Source organism: Dromiciops gliroides, chromosome 2 (assembly GCF_019393635.1).
Source record: "Dromiciops gliroides isolate mDroGli1 chromosome 2, mDroGli1.pri, whole genome shotgun sequence".
Lineage (NCBI taxonomy): Eukaryota > Metazoa > Chordata > Mammalia > Microbiotheria > Microbiotheriidae > Dromiciops > Dromiciops gliroides.
The window spans coordinates 425,976,007-426,003,236 of NC_057862.1; the positions used below are offsets into that span (position 1 = coordinate 425,976,007).

Here is a 27,230-nt window from a genome sequence, read left to right on the forward strand (position 1 = left end):
TCTTAGAACAAATACAAAATTTATGTTGTGCTCAAATCCTTTCCCTAATATTTCAATTACAATTGAACACATTTGCACTTTCAAAACAAGTATTATAGGTGAAGTGACTGTATTTATATATGTACTTAATTTCTCTGGGTCTTAAAGATGATTTTTGCCATCTTTTTTTTTTTTTTTTAAGTGAGGCAATTGGGATTAAGTGACTTGCCCAGGGTCACACAGCTAGTAAGTGTTAAGTGTCTGAGGCTGGATTTGAACTCAGGTACTCCTGACTCCAGGGCCGGTTGGTGCTCTATCCATTGTGCCACCTAGCTGCCCCTAATTTTTGTCATCTTTAAAATGGAGCCAGACTAGATGAGTTCCAGGGTCCCTTCCAGTTCTAAATTCTATGATCTTAATGGAGTATTTAGTTAGCCAGCTTGGTCTGGGACCGAGCCCAAGTAGATTACAGTTGACAATGAAGTGTAGAACAAGTGGCTGTTGTGTAATTTTTTTTAAAATAGAAGGGTTTATAATAGCAATTTACGACCAGGTCATTATCTCCCAAGATTACAGTCTAGTGGAGGAAGTAGATATATAGGCAAATAAGTATAATACAAACTAAATAAGTCGAATAAAAAGAGTACAAAGAGATATGATCCTAAATGCCCTTCTTAAAGATAGGGACCGAATCTTATTAGATTTCCTCTAGCACCTAACACTGTGCATGCACACAGTAGGAACTTAATAAATAATCACCAAATGAATGATCACTGTCCCCTGTGAACATTAAAAAGAAAGTCAATCCTAACAAAGTCCCTGGTTACTTAGATATGCCTTTTAGATAATAAGAATTATGAGGATGGTAATGTTGCCTAACGTTCCTATTTTATTAAGTGCTTTACACCCATGATCCTCACAAAAATATGGTAAAGAAAGTGATGACTATTGCCATTTTGGGGAATAAAAGAATGTTGAATTTCAGTGACAAAAGAGACAATAAAGATTAAAAAGTCATAGGAATGGGGGCAGCTAGGTAGTGCAGTGGATAAAGCATGGGCCCTGGATTCAGGAGGACCTGAGTTCAAATTCGGTCTCAGACACTTGACACTTACTTAACTGCGTGACCCTGTGCAAGTCACTGAATCCCAGTTGGCGCGCGCGCGCGCGCACACACACACACACACACACACACACACAGAAAGTCATAGGATTGCAGATTTAAAGCTAGAAGAAACCTTAAAGGTCATCTTGTCCAACCTCTTTGAATGTTCATTCCATTCCACCATGTTCCTTCTAGGACTATAGACTCCAAAGCTAGTACTATTCCCACTACAATACATTAAAGAAGACATAGGAACTGCGCATGACTTGCCCAAGATTACACAGTGTTAGTGGTGGAATAAGGACTTGAATTCAGGTTTCTTAACTTGTAATCTACTATAACACCCATCCTCTCATAACTATGCACTTACTGCCATTCACATGTTTAACTAGACCTCCCTTAAGCCCTGCTTCTGTAACATCTGTTTAAAAGAGGGAGCACCTTATGAGCTAGTATTTCCAACCCCCCAAAATTGCTGTCGACAGGCCCGTTTGTTAATGATTGGACTAGAGCCCTTGGGAGCTCAGCAAAGCAAGTTAAACATTAATATGGGAATGGTTTATTTTAAAATTTTGATTCCCTCACTCTTTTGAAGAAAATGCTGTCACTAACAATAGTATGCAGATGTCATCTCACTTCAGAAATTTCAAAGTTGTAGTGACTAAAAGGAAAAGACACAAAACCTTATTCATGTGTGTTGGGGAGTGGGAGGCATGAGATAGGGACATGAGTTAAAGGGTAATTACACATAATTTCTGGCCTAGATGGACCAGAGAGGCTGTCTCCAGAGGGATACTAGATGAAACTGGAAAGAATAGCTGGCATGTCCGATGATGGAATCAGTGTCCAAAAAGATTTTGACAAGCTAGAAAAATGGGCCGAATCTAATAAGATAGAATTTTAAAAGGATAAATGTACAGTTTCTCCAGCAACTTGTGTTTGCTTTCTGAGGGGCAGCCTACCTAAGTAAATGCCTAGAGGATAATCTTTCCATTATACCACAAGTTCTACATGGGGCTTTAAAAAAAATCTTAGTGGATAAAATGTACCTAGACAGTAGTTCTTAGAAGGGAAAGAGCGGGGAGAGAATCCTGGGGTCTTAGTGGACTGCAAACTCAGTATGAATCAACAGCATAACAAGACAGCAGAGTAAGTTAATGTACTCCTAGGATACATTAATAGAATTGTGTCCAGACTAGAAGAGGTACTCCCAGACACTATATTACCATCTGCACTGATCAGGCAAAATCTAGAGTGTTTGGCCCATATGGGACCTCTGTATCTTAGGAAAGCACATTTGCAAACTAGATTATGTCCAGAGGAGGCTAAGTAGGGTTGGTAGGGAGGTAATGAAGAACATACCATAGGAGGATTGGTGGAAGTAAAGAAAGGCCTTTTGCCTAAGGAAGATTTAATTGTTATCATCAAGTATTTAAAGGACTGTCAGAGGGAAAAGATTTTAATCTTTGTTCTTCTTAGTACCAATGGAACAGACAGTAGAAATTACAAGGAGACATAGTTAGGCTTCAATAAACTTTCTAACAATCAGAACCATCCCCATCACCAGATAGTCAAGCAGAGGCTAAATGGATCTTATAAGGGATGTTTGTAGAGGATATTTCTATTTGAAACAGAGATTGGATGAGGTAATATAGTGTATTGGAAAGAGTGCTGGCTTTAGTGTCAAGAAAAACTTGGTGTCAGATCTCCCCTCTTGTACTTTGTAACTGTGGACAAATCATTTTAGTTCTCTGAGCCCCAGGTTCTTCACCTTTAAAATGGGAATAATGATACCTGCACAACAGGATTGTCGTCAGGAACGCATTAAATTTGTAAAGTGCTTTGCCCACCTTAAGGCACTGTGCAAAAGTTAATAATATTTATCTCATCTTTTTTTTTCTATCATTCTGGGATGTTACTATTCTATTCTGTTGTTCTATTATTCTATTCTATTCTTTTATACTTAGTGTTCTGAAGACTATTAGACAAGGGGATAAAATTCTTTCCTTTTGCAATTGAATAGGCAAAAGGGAGGGCAAAAGGGAATAAGTATTTATGTAGTGTCTACTGTGTGCCAGGTACCATGTTAAGCACTTTACAACTATCTCATTTGATCCTCACAGGAATACTGCAAGCTAAGTGCTGTTATTATCCCTATTATACAGGTGAGGAAACTGAGAGGCAACTAGTTATGTGACTTGCCCAGGGCCACACAGCTATTAAGTGTCTATGGTCAGATTTGAACTCAGGTCTTCCTGACTCCAGTCCCAACACTCTATCCACTGTGGCACCTAGCAACCCGAATAGAAAGTGTTAGGCTTTAAGTTTATCTTGGTCTTAAAACTGCGAATATTGCTCGGACAGCTCTAATAGCAGGCAGGACAGTGGGGATGATATGTATCTCCTCCTCTCCCTGCATATTTTGAGCTCTGTTAGGCATGTTTTGAAAGTTATGTTTCATCCACCATAGGTTGTGGAGTATGAGTATTCACTTGGTTACATCTATTTAAAATGTTGCTTTTGAGTGTTTGTGGATCCGTATTAAACTTTGGGTGATTGTGGGCTAACACTTTTGTCTGTGATAACGTTCCAGTTCTGGTACACTTTATTTATTGAATTCTCAAATATGTTTTGAGGACTGCATTTATAGTTATGGGAGTTTGTTGTTTGTTAATTTATGAAGAATAAGGAGCTTCTGATAATCTATAATTATAGATTATATCTTGCTAAGTCACAAGATCAGAACTTGAAAACTGAAAGAGCTCATAGAAGTCATTGAGTGCAACCCTTTCATAAACCCATATAGTTCTGTAAATAAGTCTGCATGATTCAGGCGTTTGGTGCTTTATTGTTGACATGTTGTTAGTTAAATTAATATAAATGTCACAGCATGGAGAGCTTTTTGATTCATTCTTGGATCTTAACTGTTTCATAGGCGCTATCCAGAGAGAAATTACTGTCAGTTACTTTTGTCAAAACCAATGACATTTATGTTATCATCCTTTAGTTTTTGCTCATTGAAGTGATGCTTGCTTGTTCCAAAAGTATTTCTGTACATTTTTAACCTTTCTATCACTTTCTATCAATTCTATTACTCCTATTATAATCATTAATATTTTTCTCTCATCTTTTTTGAGAGTTTATATAGAACCAGTCCGAGGACAAGTCACTCCCTCATTATTATTCTTTAATATCTAATGTTTTATAAATTATTACCATAGGTGGTAATAATAATAATAAGTGGGTAAAATGACTGCTTTTTTAAACCAAAAGTTATGAGCTTACCTGACTATTGTACATCTCAAACTGGATATTCCATAGACATCTTAAACTCATGTCCGAAAGTGAACTTACCTTCCCCATTATATTGCATCCCCCTCCCAAACTGTCCCTTCTTTCTAACATTCCTATTACTGTGGAGGGCACCACCATCCTTCCAGTCACCCCAGACTCACAACTAGGTATTTATCTTCCTCTACTCCTCTCTCTCTTACCCACATCCAATCCTATCTCCAATATGTTGCCAAGCCCTATCAATTCTGCCTTCATAATATCTCTCATAAATGCCTCCTCTCTTCTGGCATTACTACCACTCTGTTGCAGGTTCTCATCACCTGACAACTGTACTGTTGCAATAATTTAATGATTGGCCTCCTAGTCTCTAGTATCCAGTTCCTCCTCCACTTAGCAGTAAAACTGATCTTCCTATAACACAAGTCTGATCACATAACCCTGTATTCATTAAACTCCAGTGTCTCCCTATCTCCTCCAGGATCAAATATAAAAATCTCTGTTTGACTTTTAAAGCCCTTCTTAAGCTTCTGTCCTCCTACATTTCCAGTCTTCTAACACTTTATTCCCCAGGCTACAATTCAGTGACACTGGCTTCCTTGCTCTTCCTCACATTAGATACTCCATATCATGATGTCATATATTTTCTTTCTTTTCTTTCTTTCTTTCTTTCTTTCTTTCTTTCTTTCTTTCTTTCTTTCTTTCTTTCTTTCTTTCTTTCTTTCTTTCTTTCTTTCTTTCTTTTTTTGGTGAGGCAATTGGGGTTAAATGACTTGCCCAGGGTCACACAGCTAGTAAGTGTTAAGTGTTTGATGTCGGATTTGAACTCAGGTCCTCCTGAATCCAGGGCCGGTGCTCTTTCCACTGCACCACCTAGCTGCCCCATGATGTCATATATTTTCACTAGCTATCCCCAGTGCCTAGAATGCTCACGCTCCTCATCTCTGCCCCCTGGCTTCTCTGATTTTCTTCAAGTTCAGCTAAAATCTCACATTCCACAGCCACCTGCTTATGATTTGTTTTTATGGATCTTCCTATTTCTAGAGCTGAAAGATGCTCATTTGCGCTGCACTTCGTTGTCAACTTGTTGGCACAGTTCATGTGGATGTCACCCATGGAACACCCTTTGGCTAATTCTTGGATCTTAGCTGCTTCATAGGCTCTATCCAGAAATGAACTGTTTGTGATTACTTTCAGAAAATCTAGTGACATGTGCCCATTGTTAACCTTTACTATTGTTTTGTGAAGTGGGGTATCTATGTTTCAACTGTATTTCTGTAGATATTTAACCTGTTTGTCATAGTTGGTTTTTTTCTGTGACAGCCTTGGGGTATTGAGCCCTCTGTTTCATTAATATCGTACAGGTTTTTGTTTGGATACCTTCTAGATCTCCTGTCATCCAATTTAACATTCCAAAAGTATATGTTAAGAGTGGTATTATGGAGGTGTTAATTGCTCTAAATGTGTTCTTTGTACTAAGCTGTGACTTCAAGATACTAGTCAAACTCTTAACATATGTAGCCATAGCTTTCTCCTTGATAGCCTAATTCTCAGTGCATCTTCCCTGGAAAAACCCAGGTATTTGTAAGTATTACTTTGATCCATTCATTTAATTTCAACCCATATTCAAGCCCAAAGCATTCCATCTCTATTCTTATTTGGCACAAATGGAGTTTTATCATTATTGAATCTAAATGATGTTTTTGTATCTTTGGAGAAAGTTTTCCACTGTATGAAGTCACTATTTAATGTGTTTTTCAATGAGTGGAGCCAATATACCTTGATGTTCTCCATTTATATCAAGCAATTGAAACTCTATTTTGGTACAACTTCCTCTTTGACTTGAAGGCTTTGCTCGTTTCTATTGAGGAGTGATGATAATGGATTTAAGGCTAGACAGAAGCAGAGTAGGCTTAAACTATATCCCAGAAGAAGGCCACATTTTATATTAATTGGTTTTTTTACTTTACTATGTAGTAGCATGTTTTGAATAAGCAACAGTTTTCCATGTGGACATCAGATATCCTAGTATTCTCACTAGGCTTGGATCTATTTTATATATTTGCAGTACATGACTAAACAATGAGTGTGGAACTGAATCAAAGGTTTTGCACTAGTCAATAAAGGTAGCAAATGTTAGAGATTTTTTTTTTGAGTGACATATTCAGTAATCACCAAATCTATAATGAATTCCTCTGGGTCTTTTTGAAATAACATTTTTGCCTCCTTTGCCAATATGTAGTTTTAATTTGTGTTTATGTGTTATTGTTTTCTTTTTAGCAATATAGGCTGTGAATTAAAAAAATAAAACTTATATGATGCTTTAAGTTTTGCAAAGCCTTTAACATCTCATTTAATTTTCACAATAAAGTAGGTACTCTTATTACCTCCATTTTATAGATAAGAAAACTGAGACTGAGAAAGGTTAAGTTACTTATCCAGGGTTACACAACTAACAAGTGACTGGGACAGGATTTGAACTCACGTCTCCCTGACTCCCAAGTCCAGGGTTCTGGCCACTGGCTTTCTCATAAAGTATGCAAATATATAATTGACCTATATTTTAAGAAATCAATATTATTCTCATCTTTTGTAATAAATACATAATATCTTTGGTTAAAGAAAATGGGGTTGAGTTTTTATTAGAGAGGGAACTAATTAATTGTTTTCCTAATAATTCATCCAGCACTATGAAGCATTTAAGCTAATAATAATAGATCTTACTTAGGCATGCCGCTTTTCCATTTTTATATCAAGTGAGTTTGTCACCTCACTTGATATAATCATTCTCTATTTCATGATAATGATGTTTTACATTTGATCCAATTTGCTTCCTGCAACCAAAAGTAGGATTAGAACTTTACATCTTCCTTTTGGGGTTCTCCTTGACCTCTGATTTTTTACTTAGTTCTGAAGCATCTGTAGCTAAAATCTGAGAAAAGACCATCATATTCAGCAGTTAGGAGAGTGCTGGTAACTTTGGAGAGAATTGTTTCAATGGTTGGATGAAATTGGAAGCCAAATGGAAAAGGATTGAAAAGTGAGTAAGAGGGGCAGCTAGGTGTTGCAGTGGATAAAGCACCGGCCCTGGAGTCAGGAGGACCTGAGTTCAAATCCGGCCTCAGACACTTGACACTTACTAGCTGTGTGACCCTGGGCAAGTCACTTAACCCTTATTGCCCCACAAAACAAACAAACAAAAAAATGAGTAAGAGAGGAAAAGTGGAAGCATTGAGTATAAATAGCTTTTTCTGAGAATTTAGCTGAGCAAGAGATATAGGACAATATTATGTGGGAATAGTAGGGTATAGTGGGTTTGGGGGAAGGAGGTTGGATTTGTTTTTTTTTTTTTAAGATTGGAGAAACTTGAACTATTTGAGAGCAATATGGAAGGAACCAATAGATAGCAACCTGAAGCTTCATTTTATCATGGCTCTCCTAAGAAAGAATAGTCTTTTCAGAAGTATCTCAAGGTCTGCTATTTAATACACAAATGACCTTAACTCATTGAAATTTTCTGGGCCTCAGTTTCTTCAACAGTTTAATGAAGGGATCAGATCAGATGATCCAATAAGAATGCAAGCTCTTTGAGGGCAGGATCTGGGGTGGGGGGGTGTTTGCTTATTTTGCAGGTTTTAGGGGGGTATATCCCCAACATTTAGCACAATGTCTGGCACGTAGTAAGCACTTAATAAATACTTCAGTTTCTTCTAGTTCCAACATTCTATGTGGTAAGCCCATTTGAGCTCTGACATTCTATGGTCCTTATGAGGTGTGTAGAATCTGTCCTGCTTTTGGTGATACCTTTGATCTTTCAGAATATCACTGAAAAACAGTCAGTCCCCAAACACCCAGGGTGTTTGATCAAGGCTTTGACCAACTGACTTATGATTCCATTCTCTTTACTGACAGGTTTCTTCATTAAAGAACAGGCTAAAGAAGGTCTCTACCACAACTGGAGATGGTGTTGCCAGAGCCTTTCTAAAAGCACAGGCTGCTTTTTTTGGAAGTTACAGGAATGCATTGAAGATTGAACCTGTAAGTAGCTTCTTGTCATTCAGTCATGGTTAAAAGACTCACTTGAGTCTTTTGGCTGTGGGAAATTCCCAGATTTGCCCTGACCCTTGAATAAAGGTAGAAATTAAGTTAAGTATGCCATTTTCTGAACCAAGGAGTCAGGGCTTTCTGGATATCTGGTTTCTCTGATGTGGGCACACCCTCCCTCTTGTGCAGACTACCTAACTCTCCCATAACCTTTTTCTTCATGTCTTTTTCTATAAATCCTCCATCTAGATACCCCCAATCCAATTAGAGAACTTCCTCTCATTCTTTAGGATCTTCTGGGATTGAGTGTAGCAATACTGTCTCTCTTTTTCTTTCCTGTATGACCTACTCTTTTATTCCATGCCTCATTGTACATTGTCATTGGTCATCTTTCTATTTCCCTTTGCATTATTTGTAATGTTAATTCTTCCAAGACTAGAGTATTCCAGTAATCATAGCCATATAGCACCAACAGGAGAATGCTATTGTTTAAGAGAAGGACCTTTGTGACATCAAGCCATTTGAGATCATTGAAAGCACACTGCATTTTCCCAAATACAATTAAGACAGGCTTCTTTTTCCTATTCAGTTCTGTGCCTGGTTTATTACCCATTTCATTGCCTGTTCAAGATACATGTATAATGTATAAATTGATTGTTTCTTATACAATTTCAATTCCACCTGTGTTTATTTACTAAGTTCCTTCCTTATTTGTCTAGAACACTGTGTTAGGAACTAGGGAAGATACAAAGATAGATAAAATCAGTGCCAAACTACATACACTAAGCCAGATTCTCCCCTGGAAGAAATTACAAGCTAGTTTGAGGGAAAATATATAAAACAACCACAGCCCATCTTACTTCCTTAATTACTTCTGGGAAAATACTATATTAGTTAAAACAACATTCTAGAGAGCAGTTAGTTCCACAAGAGGGCTTTTTAGAAATTAATTCAACTCCTAGACCCTACTCTCAAGGCGCTTACAGTCTAATAAGGGGAAAGAAGAAGAACACACTGAACAATGATACAAAGGAGAGTGAGATAATTGCAAAAGAATTTTGGCCCTAGTACCCTAGGAAATCTGAGGACAGAGAGATCACTTCCATTGTGGAGCTAGAAGGCTTTGTAAAAGATCTGGCAGTTGACATGGGTCTTAAAAAGAAAAAAAGTGGAAAGGCATCAATCGATGAAGTTTGGGGAGAGGGGCAGTGATGAGGAAAGAAAAGTGCTGATTTCAAACATGCAGAGAAAGCTGGGAAACAATTTTTGAGGCCAGTGCTTCTGATAAAGGCCTCATCTCTAAAATATATAGGGAATTAAATCAAATTTATAAGAATCCAAGTCATTCCCCAATTGAGAAATGGTCTCAAGGATATGAACAGGCAGTTTTCTGATGAAGAAACCAAAGGCTATCTATTCCCATATGAAAAAATGCTCTAAATCTCTAATGATTAGAGAGATGCAAAATTAAAACAACTCTGAGGTACCACCTGACACCTATCAGATTGGCTAAAATGACAAAAAAGGAAGATAATAAATGTTGGAGAGGCTGTGGGAAAAATTGGAACAACTAATGCATTGTTGGTGGAGCTGTGAGCTGATCCAACCATTCTGGAGAGCAATTTGGAATTATGCCCAAAGGGCGATAAAGCTGTGCATACCCTTTGACCCAGCAATCCCTCTTTTAGGGTCTTTTGCCCAAAGAAATCATGGAAGGGGGATAAGGGACCCACAGGTACAAAAATATTTATAGCTGCTACTTTACGTGGTAGCAAGGAATGGAAGTTGAGGGGGTGCCCATCAATTGGGGAATGGCTGGACAAGTTAGTGGTATATGAATACAATGGAATACTATTGTGCTGTAAGAAATGATGAGCAGGAAGAGTTTCAGAGAAACCTGGAGGGTCTTACGTGAGCTGATGATGAGTGAGATGAGCAGAACCAGAAGAACATTGTACACAGTACATCAACATTGAGTGTTGACCTACTGTGATGGACTATATTCTTCTCACCAATTGCAATGGTACAGAAGAGTTCCAGGGAACTCATGATAGAAGAGGATCTCCAAATCCAAGAAAAAAAAAGAAAGGAAAGAATTGTGGGAGTATAGATGCTGAATGAACCATATTATTTCTTTTGTTTTGGGTGCTGTTGTTGTTTTTTCTATTTTGAGGTTTGGCATCACTGCTCGGATTCTTTCTCTTGTAACCAGGATTAGATGCAGAAAGTAGGATGTTAATGTTATTATGTGTATATATATGTGTGTGTATATATATAATCTATATGTATATGTATAGATATATATAGATATAACCTAATATCAGATTAGCCTGCTGGTCTAGGGGGAGGGGGGGAGGGAGGGAGGGAGGGAGGGAGGAGGAAATAATCTGAAATTAGTAAAGCATGTATAAACAAAAAGTTGAGAACTATCTTTACATGTAACGGAAAAAAATAAAATATCTCAAAAAAAAAAACAACAAAAAACATGCAGAATAGCGAGAACAAAGAGCAAGATGAAAAGGAAGGACTAGAGAGCAGTCCAGCTTAGCAGTAATGCAGAAGACATGAGGAAAGTAGACTAGGATGAAGCTAGCATGGTTATAATCATATTTTGAAGAGTCTTAAATTTCATAATCAAAAAGTTATCATTTAATAAAATAAATATCATGGGGAAGGGAAACAATAGTAATCATGAAAAAGGGGAAAATTTGTACAAAAAATATTTATAGCAACTCTTTCTAGTGGCTAAGAATTGAGAATCAAGGGAATGTCCATCAGTTGAGGAATGACAGAAGAAGCTGTGGTATATGATTGTGGTGGAATGGTCTGGTGCTATAGGAAATGACAAACAGGATGATCCCAGAAAAAACCTGGAAAGACTAATGAACTGATGTACAGTGAAGTGAGCAGAGCTGGGAGGACATTGTGCATAGTGACAGCAGTATTGTTCAATGAGCAATTGTGAATGACTTAACTACTCTCAGTAATGCAATGATCCAAGACAATCCCAAGGAACTAATGATGAAGCTTACTATCCACCCCCATAGAAAGAACTGATAAAAAGAGCCCTCGTGCATTGTAAATATATAATCTGGTTTTGGTCTTGTAGAGGGGGAAGGAAAGGGAGGGAGGGAGAAAAATTTGGAACTCTAAATCTTATGAAAATGAACGTTGAAAACTACCCTTACATGTAAAAATAAAATAAATATTTATTGCTAAAAAAAGTTATTGTTTATTTGATAGGCAACATAAATGGGCATTTGATTTAATGACATTATAACAGTTATGTCATTACAACAGGGTTTTGTTATAATGACATAACTGCAAAATCATTTTGATTGGGGGAACTCGCTGCAAGCCTGGACACAAATCACTGCAATACAAGATAATGTTGAGCTCACCAGGAAAGGCTTCTTGGAGCATGTAACTGAGCCTATTCTAACATTAAGGAATGAGAAATGGAGGATATCAGTTGTAGGTTATGAGCAAAGGTCTGAAGATGGGAAAGGAAAGAGTGAGCTGAGGAGACTGTTGTCAGGTTGGGCAGAAGGCTGGTGTCTATGAAGTCGAATAAAGTGAGATAATGTTAGAAAGTTAAGTTGCAGTCATCTTCTAGGAGAACCAGAAGTCAGGCTAGCAGAGATTAAAACTGATGTAGTAGTCACACACGCTGATCAGAGCTGAACCAGGAAAATTCTTAGTGTCCCTGAAATGAAAACCATTTATAGGTATCTAAGTGAAAAGAAAACCACAGAGGGCTCATTGCTGATTGTTCCACACCTGGTGGTTAGGAGGACTACAACCTAACCAAGATGATTCAGGTACCATTCTGAGGGGGCCACTTTGTGTTACTAGGGTTGGAAGTGTTTCCCCTGGTACATCTAGACTACAACCAATCAGCAGACTTGACCTTGCAGGCGAAGGCTTAAGCTAGCCATTGGTGTTTTAAAAAAATAGTTCATGTGGAGAATCTCATCATTGCACAAGATCATAGCAGTTTAACACGTAGGAACCCCTACTCAAGGGCAAATATAGGAAATCCAGTGGGGTGGGGCAGCTAGGTGGCACAGTGGATAAAGCACTGGCCCTGGATTCAGGGAGGACCTAGAGTTCAAATCCAACTCAGACACTTGACACTACTATCTCTGTGACCCTAGGGCAGAGTCACTTAACTCTCATTGCCCGCAAAAAAAACAAACAAACACCAAATAGGAGATCCAGTGAACCAGGACTGAAAGACCCCTGGTTTGCCCTCAGACTTTACACTTTTTTTTTTTTTTTTTGCTGGGTAGTGGGGTGGTTAAGTGACTTGCCCAGGGTCACACAGCTAGTAAGTGTCCATGGTGTCTGAGGCCGGGGATTTGAACTCAGGTACTCCTGAATCCAGGGCTGGTGCTTTATCCACTGCACCACATAGCCACCCCCAGGTTTTCACTTTTATTAGAGGATTCAGGTTTCAATCTTATTTCCACCTATTGTTTTTCCCTCCTATATCCGGTGCAGTGTCTTGGTAGTTTAGTAGCTGGAATTCATTTAGAGACAGAAGGCACCGTTGGTGTTAATTCTTTCATCTAAACTTAAGTGCCCTCCATTTTTAATCAAGGAACGTAAAAACCAAGAGGGCCTTTCTTTCTGCTCTAAGGTAACTTTGAACTCAGATCATTCTGTGTTCCAGGTGTGTCTCCCAACTCTAGACCATCTGTGTTCTTACATGGCATGTCCTACAATCCCTTGCTTGCTCTAGCATTGTGTATTTATCAATCTGTTTCCAAAATCCTTTCTCCTTTAAACAGTTAATAGAGTTCTATGGACCTACAAATGTACTGACATTGTATGAAGGTGTATTAGCAAAAACAAACAAATGCATCTTGTCCAGAAGACTTGTGTTTTCTTCAGTCTGTAGAGGGGAGGGGGCATTTACAAATAATGAGTGTCATTGTCTATTTATGGGTTACTCAGAGGAACATCAGGTGTGAAACCTAGGAAAACATAAGTAGAGCCAACTTCTTTCTTCTCCATACAGAATGACAAATCTAAAACCCTCCTGGCAGCCCAGATGTGAGGTAGAGAAAAAAAAAAAAACCTCCTTATCCATGTCAAAGCGGTTGCCCAGGGACGTTCCGTTCATTTATTTGGGCCTTTCTTGCTCTCTGACACGCCTCCTGCCTGTTGCCAGGGCAACCCTCGGAGTAGGCAGCGTGTGTGCAGGCTCTGATGGGTGAAGAGATTAACTAGTTAGGACATGAGGGTTTTTTATGGCTAGAAGGAGCAGGAAGAGACAAATAATTTAATTGTTCATCTGCAAATCATGTCACCTCCAGTATTGAAGACAGGATATGTAGGTGAGAGGTCTAAACTTTTGGGGAATAGGGAGTGGGAGGGGCAATAAATTTCGTTGAATACTACTAAAATTTCCAGATTCTCCCCCTGGAGAAAATAAATGAGCTGAAAGAGAAACTTTCCTAGTTGTATTAAGAATTATAGGGGGCAGCTAGTGTGGGCTCAGTGGATAAAGCACCGGTTCCTGATTCAGGAGTACCTGGGGTTCAAATCCAGCCTCAGACACTTGACACTTACTAGCTGTGTGACCCTGGGAAAGTCACTTAACCCCATTGCCCTGCGGGAAAAAAAAAAGAATTATAGATCACATTTCTATGATACTTTATCATATAGTAAAGCACTTTCATAACAATGATCTAGTGAACTAAGCAATTGCAAATCTTAATATCTCTATTTTGTAGATTCAGAAACTAAGGGCTTATAGAATAGGAAATTATTTGCTCAGTATAGCTTGTAAGTGAACGTGAACTCAAAGTCAGGACTTCTGACTCTGTCTAGTACTCCTATCATACCATGCGTAACTCATATAGCATGATGACTGTCAATATCATGAGATCTCCTAAATAAAACTAACCCATCTTTCTGAACAAATATCACAGCATAAATGCCCTCAACAGTAATCATAAGCTCATTCGATCTTAAATTGTAAGGAAACATGGGTGATATAGTGGATGTAGCACTAGACTTTGAGTCAGACAGACCTGAGTTCAAATTCTGCCTTCCATAATTAGTAGCTATGGAACTTTTGGAAAGTCAATTAACAACTCTCATCCTCAGTTTACTTATCCATAAAATGAGGTAATAATAGCACGCCAACCTAGACAGGGTTTTGTGAGGATCAAGAGATAGTGTCTTTGAAGCTTTTTGTAAACCTTAAAATGCCATATAAATTCCATGATGATGATGATGGCAATGATGACAATGATGATAAATTTGGAAGAGATGTTAGCACATGGAAGTATAAACCTGGAAAAGGCCTTAAAACATAGATTATTGGAACATAGGATATTATCATTAGAATGGACTTAAGAACACAAGGTGGGGGCAGCTAGGTGGTGCAGTGTGTGAAGCACCGGGCCTTGGATTCAGGAAGACCTGAGTTCAAATCTGGCCTCAGACACTTGACACTTACTAGCTGTGTGACCCTGGGAAAGTCATTTAACCCTCATTGCTCCAGAGGGGGGAAAAAGAACACAAAGTATCAGAGCAAAAAATTTAAAGTGAGATGAGACCTTAATGGATCTAGTCCATTCCCTGTGTGAAGCATAAATATCTTCTATAATATCCTCCAGAAACAAATATGCAATTTCTGCCTGATCAGCTTCAATAATGGGAAACTCACTTTACAATGAAGTATCTCATTCACTTACTTCTCTCACTTGGCTTCCAAATCTCTCATTCAAGTGAAATCACTCTTTTCAAGGTTAGAATATGTTTCATTGCCAAATAGGATAACCTTTTCACAGTCCTCATTGCTCCTGACCACTCTGTGGTATTTGACACCCTCAAGCACCCTTTCCTTATAGATATACTTTCTTCTGTGGGTTTTTCTTGGTTTTACCATACTTTATGATCACTTCTCAAAGTCCTTTGTTGGTTCATCATCTATTTTTCCCCCCTAATTGTAAGTATACAATATGGCCCTGTTCTGAGCCCTTTATTTACCTACTTTCTTGGTGACTTCGTCAGGTCTCATAAGTCAAGTTATCATCTCTATGAAGATGATTTCCAGATATTTCTTATATAGGCCCAGCCTCTCTCCTGAGCACTGGTCCTGTATCACCAATGGCTTATTACACATTTTTACTTCAATTACCCGTAGTTATGTCATACTCAGCATGTCCAAAGCAGAACTTATTTACATTCCCCAATAACCTGTTTCTCTCAAGCAAGCTGATTGTGGACGCTTTTTATAGGTCTGGAACAGAGGTGGTCCTTACACACTGCTTCAAGCTGATTGGTTGGTGTCATCCAAATCCATTGGTTTTGAAGGTGTTCTCAAGTTGAGTTCACAGTCTAGCTTCTGAGAATAATACCTTCTTAAGGGCTAGCCAGGTGTGATTACAATCCAGTTAACTTGAAGTAGGCTAATCAGCAGTCAATCACTCTCACTTGATTCAATCAATATAGATTAATCTCCAGGTGCGTCTTTGAGTATCTGCTAAATCCCATTATTTCATAACACTTGGTATGACCTATTATACCTTATACTCTTTTTGGCATAACACCAGTCCTCTGTATGTCATAGAGCAGTCCAGAGGTAAATTGTACTGGGAGATTTTAAGAATATTGTACAAATGAAAATTAAATATATAAGTGAAAATAAAATAATAAATTTCTTACCGTTAAATGAGCTGCCTTTAGAGGTAATGAGCTTCCTATCATAGGTGATAGGCAAGCTGCCACTAAATAACATCAGAGATGTTGGTGGATTTCATTGTAAAGTGTTTTGAGTAGTAGGTTGGTCTAAATGATTTCCAATGACCTTTTCATCTCTGAATCTATAATTCTATGAGTCAAAATAGAAACTATAACATGCTACACATTGAAGTGATATAATTTCACTTAGTTAAATTATTTCAAAATACATCTTTGAAAATGGAATGTCTTGTGATAGAGTACCTCATCGACTTTTCTGGGATCCAGGAACATAAATCAGTTTATGTGATGCTTAAAGGTTAAAACTGTGGGATTCCTCACACTTGAAAGGTTGCCCCTAGTGTTTTGGTATGCATAGCTTTCATGTATTATACATATAAATAAATTTATATTCAGTAGTTTGTTTTCTTCTCCAAAGTTAACTACTATCTGTGGTGATCCATAGGAACCAGCATGGGTTCATTAAGAACAAGTCAGGCCAGACAAAGCCCATTTCTATTCTTGAAAGAATACTATATGAGTAGATGAGGGAATACTATAAATATAATAGACCTGGATTTCAGCCAGTTACTTGACAAACACTCTCATGATATAATTGTAGAGAAGATAGAAGTTGCCTGGTTTAGACAATTAGGAGAATTAAGAACCAATTGAGCCACCAGACCCAAAGAATATCATTTATACCTCAGTGTTGACCCAAAAGGCTTGCAGTGCTAGAACTTTCTTCCTTGAGCCTGTCCTGTTCAAAATATTTATCAGTGTCTTGACTGAGAACATAGGTAGCATGTCCATCAAATTGAGAGTGAGAACATGGGAATGGATGATTAATATGTTAGAATTGGGAGCAAAAACATCTCAGCAGTCTAGAGTAATGAGACAAGTCTAAAATGTCGAAATTTAATAAATGTAAATTCTTACATCTGAGTGAGGCAAATCATTTTTTTTTGGCTCAGAGGTTCTAAAAGGAAATTCATGATCTCTGAACTCCCTAGTCTATTATATGTAACTTCTAAGTTCCAATTTTGAGAGTCTTCTAGGCTTCATTCAGTTCAGCATGCATTTATTAAGTACCCTCTGAGTACAGGGCATTTTGCTTAGTGCTGGAGTTACAAAGACAAAAACAAAATAGTCTCTTCCTTTAAGTAGTTTATAGTCTACAGGAATTCTTATAATAGTAGGAAAATATCCTTTATAATTTTTCATAGTCCATAATTTGGGAGCTTTAATTTCACATAGCTGACAGTAACAACAACAGCAATAATCACTTTGTGTTTTCAAAATGGTTTGAAGATATCTTGTTAGATCCTTACAACTATCTTGTGAGGTTGGTAAGGGAAGTAGTGAGTAGTGTAGCCATTTTACACATTAGATAACTATGACTGAGGAGGTAAAAAAAAAAAATCTGCCCAACATCATACAGTCTAATCAGTTGAAGACTAGGCCTGAAATTCAGATGTCCTCAGTCTAAATCCAATGCTCTGAAGTGGACTTTGTAACTTAGTAGATGTATGATCATGGGTAAGATGCTTTATGATTTTAAATCTCTCTTTCCTCACCTGCAAAATTTGATTAATAATATTTGTATTACCTGCCCCATAGAATTGTCTTCAAGAAGGTTCTCTCTAAACTGTAAAATGCTATTGAAATCTGAAAAGTTATTATTATGCCTTGTTGTAGACTTGAAGTCTTTATTTGCTTTCTACAAGAACGATTTCTATAAGGCCTACAACTCACTACAACATGAGGGTATGTCAACTAAAGAAAAAGGAAAATGTTTTTTAAAACTCTTAAATTGTTTCCTTTTAAAACCCAGTTTCTCTAATCTGTAGTGTTTCTTGACAAATGCAGGTTGAACTTGCACCATTTGTAAATATTGTTGTGGGGGGGAACTGTCAAAATTTCTTAAATTCTTTTTGAAACATTCATTTAATAGATAATTTTAATTGCCTAATATTTTGTTGTTTAAATATTGGATATTTATAGAGGTAATTGGTTGAAAAAGTTAAGTCCTTAGAAATGTGTCACTCAGTATTCTTTCTCCTGGGGTGACACCTAGTGGTTAGCTCACTTTGTAGCACTGATTTCACTCTGTCTTTTAGAAGATCAGAGACTTATATATAATGTTAGAAAGGAGGGGACATGACAACATAGAATGTGAGAACTTAAGAAAGCTTAGTGCATAGAATGTTAAACCAAAGAAGAGAAAATGTTAGTGGTGGAAGGGGCCTTAGACTACATAATAGTAGAACTGGAAGACATCTTATAAAATAGAATGTTAAAGATAGAGGTGGAAAGTGACCTTTTAGGTCATCTAGTCTAAATCCCTCACTTTACAATTGAAACAACTGAGTGCCCCCCCCAAAAAAATAATAAGTTATTCTCTAAGGTCAAAGTTATTGAGTTATAGATCTGATACTCAATACCAGGTTCTCCACCTCCCAAACCCAGCATAATTTCTGTTTCCATTTATACTATCAGATTTTTAAATTATAGTAACTTTCAGGAAAAGAAAAGTAAAATAATGTTGGAAAGAACACAGCAGTGCTGGCTGGGGTCCTTGCTATCCTTACTCAACTGTACATTTGATTCCCTTGACTTTCCCCTTCTCTACCAAGAATTGGCAACTGAGTCCCTTTCTTTCAACATTTATATCAGCACAACTAAAGGTAACATTGGTCTGAAGTACTAAAGCTTCTTTACGAGGTGTTATATACAAATAGAAACAAGATTATTTGGATTTCCATGCCCTGTGATTAACTAAGCCTCACACATTTGACAAAATGGAGAAAGGCTATTGAATATTATTTGGTTATTATAAAGATTCAGAGCTTTAAAATATCAATTCAGGAACTGAGATAATCAGAAAAGTCAGCAATTCAAGTGGCTGGCTGCCTGCTGATTGGTGCCTATGAACATCTTGAATGGTGTTTGAAATCTTATTAGCCAAAGCCTTATTATCTTATCAGAGAGCACATGAATTTCTAATTTGATCTTTCATAGGTAGAATATAATTCTGGTGGTAGCCTAATATGCTCTCTTGTATTTCTTTTAGTCTCTTCCAGTAACAGTATGATATAATGAAAAAATGCTGAATTTGTATTTCTGAGGCCTAGATTTAGATCCTAGCTGGGACCCTTGATAGCTGTGGGTGACATTGGATATTTCAGTTCTCCTAGAAATCCTGTGGTATGAGGAATATAAGGAGTGCTGGATTTATACTGTTAGATATATAGGCCCCAGGTTCAAATTCTGAGTCTATTTTGACACTTATTGGCAGTGTGAACCTAAGAAAGTCATTAAACTTCCCTGGTCCTTATTTTCCACTATAAAATGAGATGGTTGAACTAAATGACTTCTAAGTTATTCTTACATTTCTTTTTTTGTGGGACAATGAAGGATAAGTGACTTGCCCAGGGTCACACAGCTAGTAAGTGTCAAGTGTCTGAAGCTGGATTTGAACTCAGGTCCTCTTGAATCTAGGGCTGGTGCCTTATCCCCTGCACCACCTAGCTGCCCCCTCTCTTACATTTCTGAATCTCTGAGCCTGTATTTCTTATCCAAACTTCAGTTTGCCTCTCTATAAAATATAATGGTTGGACATAATGATCTCCAAAGCCTTTTTTCAGTCCTAAAAACAATAATCATAAATTAATAAATTTCTCTTCAGTGCTTTAACAATTCCATCAGTGTACTATCTTCACTGACACCTATTGCAACCTCTGCATATGTTAGATAGAATATGCTCTTTGTGAACTGCTAGGTAAGATGTCACCTTTGTCTTTTCCACATTTTTGCTTTGTATTCTATTTATCCATACGGCCTCTCATCAGACTTCTTTCTTGAACGATTTTTATCACTTATACTCAGTATTTAGTACAGTGCCTTATACATAGTCGGTGGCCAAATGAATGTTTATTGAATTGAAAATATGTAATGAAGAGCTAACTATATATTTTTACAAGATATACTAAAAAGGATCACAGAACTGATTGAGTTAGAAGACCTGGGTTTGAATCCGCATCTCTGACATTTACTAGTTCTGTGACACGAAACAAGTTAGTTTATTTTTCCAGACCTCAACTTTCTCCTTTGAAAATGATAGGCTAAGCTATACCTACTACTATATTTATATCCCAAAGACGTCCCAAAAAAGAGAAAAAAGACCTATTTATACAAAAATATTTCTAGCAGCTCTTTTTGTGGTGGCGAAGAATTGGAAATCAAAGGAATGCCCATCAATTGGGGGAATTGCTAAAGAAGCTGTGGTTATGATGGTGATGGAATATTATTGTGCTAAAAGAAATGATAAGCAGGATGATTTCAGAAAGGCCTGGGAAGACTTGTATGAACTGAGATATAGTGAAGTGAGCAAAACCAGGAGAATGTTGTGCACAATGACAGCAATATTGTTTGATGAAGAATTGTGAATAACTTAACTATTCTCAGCAATGCAGTGATCCAAGCCAATCCCAGAGGACTAATAATAAAGTATACTAACAACCTCAAAGAAAGAACTGATATTGATTGAATGCAGACCGAAGCATGCTATTTTTCACTTTCTTTCTTTTTCCTTTTATTCAAGTTTTTCTTATATAGAAATGACTAATAGTGGTAATGTTTGACGATAAATTGCACATGTATAATCTATATCTGATTGCTAGCCACCTCAGGGAGGGGGGAGGGAAGAAGAGATAAAATTTGGAACTCAAAACGTTAAATAAAAATGTGTTGGGTTTTTTTTTTTGTTTCTTTAAAAACTGATAGGGTAACACTTGCACTATTTCCCTTTCAAGGCTAATATGAAGAAACACTGAGATATGATGGTAGAAAAGCCAATTTCATTCATTAAGCATTATAGAAATGACCATTAGGGGAAAAAACATAACCCTAAATGCTTTCATCAACAAAAGAGAGAAAGAATAGATCAAGGAATTGATCTGCTTGAAATTTTTTTTTATTAGAAAAATTCCAGTTAAACAACAAAGTAAGAATTTGGAAAATCAAGATGATATTCACAAAAGTTAAAGAAAGCCAAAGAACCACAGAATGATAAGTAAAACTAGGGACTATTTTTTTTAAAGAAACTAATAGAATAAATAAATAGCTAGACTGATTTTTTTAAGAGAAAGGAAAATCAAATTTTATCAAAAAGGGAAGAAGGACAATTTGCAACAATTGAAGATGAAATCAAGAAAACTATCAGAAACTATTTTGCAAATGCCAAAAAAAACTGATTACTTAGACATAATAGATATTTATGGGGGTTTTTTGGTCTTTGCAGGGGCAATGAGGGTTAAGTGACTTGCCCAAGGTCACACAGCTAGTAAGTGTCAAGTATCTGAGGCCGGATTTGAACTCCTGAACCCAGGGCCTGTGCTTTATCCACTCTGCCATCTAGCTGCCCCCAATATTTATGAAAATAGTAAATACCTAGATTAACACAAAAAGAGTTATTTAACCTGATATCAGAAAAAGAAATTGAATAAGCAAAAAATGAACATTCCTCTCCTTCCTCCCCGCCACAAAAAGAAAAAAAAAACCAACATAGGTGAATTTAAAAGTGGATCTTATCAAACATTCCAAGAGCAATTAATTCCAATATTACATAAACTGCAAAATTGGGAAAGAGGTAATTCTTCCAAACTCTTTCTATAGTACAAATAGAGTCTCAATACCTAAACCAGGGGAAAACAAAGAAGAGAAAGAAAACCATGGACCAGTATCCTTAATTAGCACTCATACAACAAGATTTAAATAAAATATTAGCAAGGAGGCTACAATAATGTAATAAAAATATTATATATCATAACCAACTTGGATTTATACCAGGAATGCAAGATTGGTTTAACGTAAGGAAAATTGTAAATACAATAGACCATGTTAAAAACAAAAATAATAGACATACAAGGTTAAATCAATAAATGCTAAAAAAGGCTTTTGACAAAATCCAAAATCTGTTTCTGTTTTAAAACAACCAACCAAACACTAGAAAGCATGTAAATAAATGGACCCTTCCTAATTATAGTTAGTAGTATCTATCTCAAATCAAAAGCCAACAGTATACGTAATGGAGAAAGCCTAGAGGCCTTCCCAGTAAGATCCAGGGTAAAGCAAGGATGTACATTATGCCTATTATTTTGACATTGTGCTAGGAATGCTAGCTAGAGCAACAAGAGAAGAAAAAGAAATTGAGGAAATTGGCATAAGTAAAGAAATAACTATTACTTTTTGTTTCTGATATGTCTTTCTAGAGAACACAAAAAAGTCACTGGAAACAATAACTTCAGCAATGTTTCAAAATTATATAATAAATACTCATAAGTAATCCAGATTTCTCTATATTACTAAAATGTGCATTGTTATTATTGTTATACTCAGGATGACAATTACATTCTATATGTGTAAAGATAGAAAATCTGACTTCACAGTAAGTGAAGCTAATGTCTGACCTTACTGAAACATTTTCTCTTAGTTAATCAAGATCTATATCCTACCAAAATGAAGTCAAATTTATTCAACAGAAGTATATTAGCAATTTTATGAAAGTGCTTAGCTGTAGCTTTAGTGTTTGGTCTAGTTATTTGGTTAGGAATTTGATCTGGGTGGATTTCCCTTCAGGACATTATTTCCCAAAGTTACAATTCATTGGCATTAGTAAGTCATTTGTTGGAACCTTTCTTTCTGCCATTTTCCCTACTTAGGCACAATTTCCCTTACTTCTCTTGCTCCCAATCTTAAATAAGACTGGATGTGTTGAGTTTATAACAATTGATTCTAAGAGCCCATCCACAACTAACATTCTGTGTATCTTCTTCTTCTTCTTCTTCTTCTTCTTCTTCTTCTTCTTCTTCTTCTTCTTCTTCTCCTTCTTCTCCTTCTCCTTCTCCTTCTCCTTCTCCTTCTCCTCCTCCTCCTCCTCCTCCTTCTCCTTCTTCTTCTTTGCATATGATCTAAGCTGTACGTTCCAGATCTAATATTCAGTGATTGTGACTTTCTAGAACTTTTATGGAAGGCACCAGAAACACTAGTGCATAGGTGAAATTCTTCTCTCTAGAAAGTTAATATAGATGACCCCTGACATATACATTCACATAAGTGAGCTGATTTGTTTGTGTGTAAATCAACCAGTATACCACCCATTACTAACATCTCACCTGCCAGTTAGAGGTCTTCCCATTTTTCCCCATCACATTATACAGCCCCCAAGACCAGGCACACAGTGTAGCACAAAGAAATCATAAGGGCGTCAGATACCAGAAACTCCAAAGCCACGTGTCTTTCTGAATTTCACTAAGGTCGCAGAGGATGCTGAAGGTAAGCTTTTGACGCTGAGAGAACACACTTGAGTAAAGTGACATATCTTTCTCACTTTTCTTTCCAGTGGAATTGAAGTGCTCCTATAGAAAACTTAGTTTAGCCAAAGGATAGTGTATTGTATCTATATCTTGACATAGCCACATTTTGAGAGATCTGACAAGGTAGAGGAGGCTTAAGGGAATATAATACCTGCCTTGAAGTATGTGAAGGACTGTCATGTGGAAAAGTGTTAGAATTGTTCCACTAGCCAAGAGAGAGCAGAACTAGGACCAGTGGGGTATAATTAAAAGGAGGTAAATATCACCTTCATTTAAGGGGAGAACTTCCTGGCAATCGGCTTTCTGACTATAAAATGATCTACCTCTAGGGATCATAAGATTTCTTCTTGCTTCAACTTAAAAGTTGTAATTAACTATACACCTTTCCAATTCTGAGGTTTTACATAAAGCATTTATTTAATTTTATTTTGTATACTATGTCCTTTTCAGTAAAATGTTGATTATATTAAATTAGGCAGATGTTTTCAGGACAAAAAATTAAACTGTAGGAAAGTGACAAGATAGTTATGTCATTCTATACATCAAAAAGTAATGGGGGCAGCTAGGTGACACAGTGGATAGAGCACCGGCCCTGGAGTCAGGAGTACCTGAGTTCAAATCCGGCCTCAGAAACTTAACACTTACTAGCTGTGTGACCCTGGGCAAGTCACTTAACTCCAATTGCCTCACTTAAAAAAAAAAATAGTAATGGTAACTATGTGGTTTGTGTGCAAAAAGGTGATATGTTTAATATAACTAGAGTAACTAGGTCTAAACTTAAAGAAGTTTCTTTGTAAATCACCTTTGACATTTAGATTTTCAAGCATTCTATTCATTTCAACAAATTCCTTAGGTGCCAGCAGTGGGAGTACTGTGCTGCAAGCTTGGGGGAGAGGGGGAAGAATAGTAGAAACAAACAACCTCTGTCCTTGATCCTTGTCGTTTAGCAAAAGTGCTAAGACATGCAGAAATAGCTAGGAAAGTTACCTCTCTGGCGCTTTTCTCAGTGACTGTTACAAATATACATTCTAGCCAAAGTGTCCTGCCCACTCTTTCCTACACAAGATCTTCCATCTCTTGCCTTTGTGCTTTGCACAGATACTTGTGCTTCTTACATGCTCTAGCTTCCTTCAAGACTCAATTCTACAAGTCCCTCCTGATACCTGTGTTCAAGTATTTGAAGGATTATCCGGGGGGGAAGAATGATTAGATTTGTCCTTCTGGACCCAGAAGACAAGCCTAGTTATAATTTGTGTTGGTTCAAAAGAGATAGATATGGGGCAGCTAGGTGGCGCAGTGGATAAAGCACAGGCCCTGGATTCAGGAGGACCTGAGTTCAAATCCAGCCTCAGACACTTGACACTTACTAGTTGTGTGACCCTGGGCAAGTCACTTAACCCCCATTGCCCCACAAAAAACAAACAAAAAAAAAGAGGTAGATGTTGGCTTAGTGTAAAGAAAAATCCCTTTATAGAGCAATCCAGGAGTAGAATGATGTGCACTGGGAGATACTGGGGTCCAGTTTGCTAGAGGTATTTTAGCAGATGCCAGATGACCTTTGTTTTGGTTATATTATGGAGAAGATTCTTGTTCAACAGCAAGTTGAACTGGATGGCCTCTAAGATCCCTTTCCTCACTGAGATCCTATAATTTAGAGAGAGGCTTAGTGGAAAGAGTATTGGAGTCAGAAGAACCAAGTGTAAATTCTGATTCACCTATTAATTATATAACATTGAACAAATCATATCATGTCTCTGAGCCTCAGTTTCCTTGTTGGTTAAAAAAAAAAAAGTGGGAGAGAAAGGATAATAACATCCACACTGTCCACATCATGAGGTAGTTGTAAGAGGAAAATGCTTTGTAAACTTTAAGCCATTAGAGAAATGTGATCATTGTCATCTTCATCATCAGTACCCCAGTATCCTCTGCTGCCTCCCCATCCAGATTATGACCCTAGACAGTGCTCCCCAAGGCTCTATCCCAATCCTACTATTCTTCTCTTTTTCTCTGACCTCAGCAACTTTCACAACTTTAGCTATTATCTCTCTACTAATGCTTCACCTTTGTGTGTGTATGTATATGTATGCATACATTTGTATATACCTGTGTAACCCAAGTCTCCCCACTAAACTTCAATCCTTCATCACCAATTGTTATTGGACTTTGTCAAACTGGTTTCTTAATGACATCGAAATTCAACATGCCCAAAACAGAATTCATTTTCTCATCATGTGAATATTATGTTGCTAAGAGTTCGGATGTGTAAAACTCCGACAGATTTGCCATTTCAGATCTCTTGCCCCCCCACTCACCCACCCCTTTTAGTTTGTATCTATAAAAGTTCTTGGGAGTAATCTGGTTTAGTTAAGGGTTGAGCCAACGTGTTGGGCTCTGGACTAGCCTGGCTTAAGCCAGGAAACTGAGGGCCCAGTGAAGTCAGGTAGGTTAAATGACTTGCCTAAATAAGTATTCAAATAGTTTAACTTTGTTGGGATTTGAACCCAAGTGCTCTGAATTCTCAACTTTTCTTTCCACTACATCTTGCTTACTTGAAATTGATTAGACTGTGCATAGATGGTGAAAAGGGGCATGCAGCTGTCTATTATTGACATCGATCTCCTGGCATATGAAAGAGCATCAAGACACTCTCCTGACACCGGTAATGACTGAATAGGTGTAGTTGGAAGATAGTCTTTGGTTGCTTGTGACAGTGTATTACAAGCAGAATGGTGACTGTACAGAGTAAGTATATAGAAGCAGAAAGGCTAATTCATGTAAGTGACTGAGTCAGAGAGTGTTTTTAGTGGTTTTGTGAATCAGTATATGTTATTGTGAGTATGCTTTATGTGAGATCCCTGACCAATGTGACAAGGTGTTTTGGCCTTTGGGCATAGTTCTCTGGATCTGTCACCTCAGATGAACTTCTACATAAGGGATCATTCATAGAAGTGATTGAGAAGCAGTACAAACACCCCAGTCTTTTGTCCACTAGCAGGTTGAGGTGCACTGGATCTTAATGCTGATTTCTCACTGGGCAATTCTAGCTTTTTATGGATAGAGACAAGGAAACTAACAGATGTCAATATTTAATTGCACAGTTCTGAGGCACCAGTTATATCTATAAGGAGAAAAAAAGTGGTTGGTACCAGTGTTGGTACTATGAATTGAGTTCAACATTTAGAAAATAATTTGAAACTATAACCAAAAAGTCATTAAACTCTTTGACCCCATATTACCATTAAAAAAGTACTATATAGCCGCCCCTTGATGATCTTAAAGAAAATATAGAATACTACCCTAGTATAGAGTAAAAAAGGAGGAAAGATGGAAAAAATTACCTTGCATAATTAGAGTGTTCGAGTAAAAACCATACAAACAAGGAGGAAGGGGTGAGGAGAGCATCGTGACACCTGATCTCATACTACCTGAAGTGGTCAAAAGAAGGAAGAATGTACAGACATATACATATACACACAGAGTTGTGTTATTAATACATTTCATTCAACATGGAAACAGGGAAAGTGAGAAGGGAGGAGGGAAGTAGTGGGAGTGTACATTAATAAATGGATTAGTCCTAAGCAAAACAAATTTTTAATGATATACAATATATGAATATTTATTCATAGCTTTTTTTGCAGTGGTAAAGAATTAGGAACAGAGGGAGTTCCCATCATTGAGAAATGGCTAAACAATTCATGATGTGTCCCTTGGAGCTTATTCAAAGAAACCTGGGAAGA

The 27,230-nt window shown here is 37.3% G+C and overlaps 1 protein-coding gene across 7 annotated transcripts in view; it reads left to right on the forward strand.

Moving 5' to 3' along the window:
• DENND1A (DENN domain containing 1A) overlaps window positions 1-27,230 on the forward strand; it is a 673,977-nt gene that overhangs the window by 470,937 nt on the left and 175,810 nt on the right. For all 7 annotated transcript variants that reach the window (XM_043984170.1, XM_043984174.1, XM_043984173.1 and 4 more), the window contains one exon: window positions 8,288-8,413. In XM_043984170.1, the coding sequence (XP_043840105.1) occupies window positions 8,288-8,413 (126 nt within the window). The remainder of the gene's footprint in view (window positions 1-8,287; window positions 8,414-27,230) is intronic.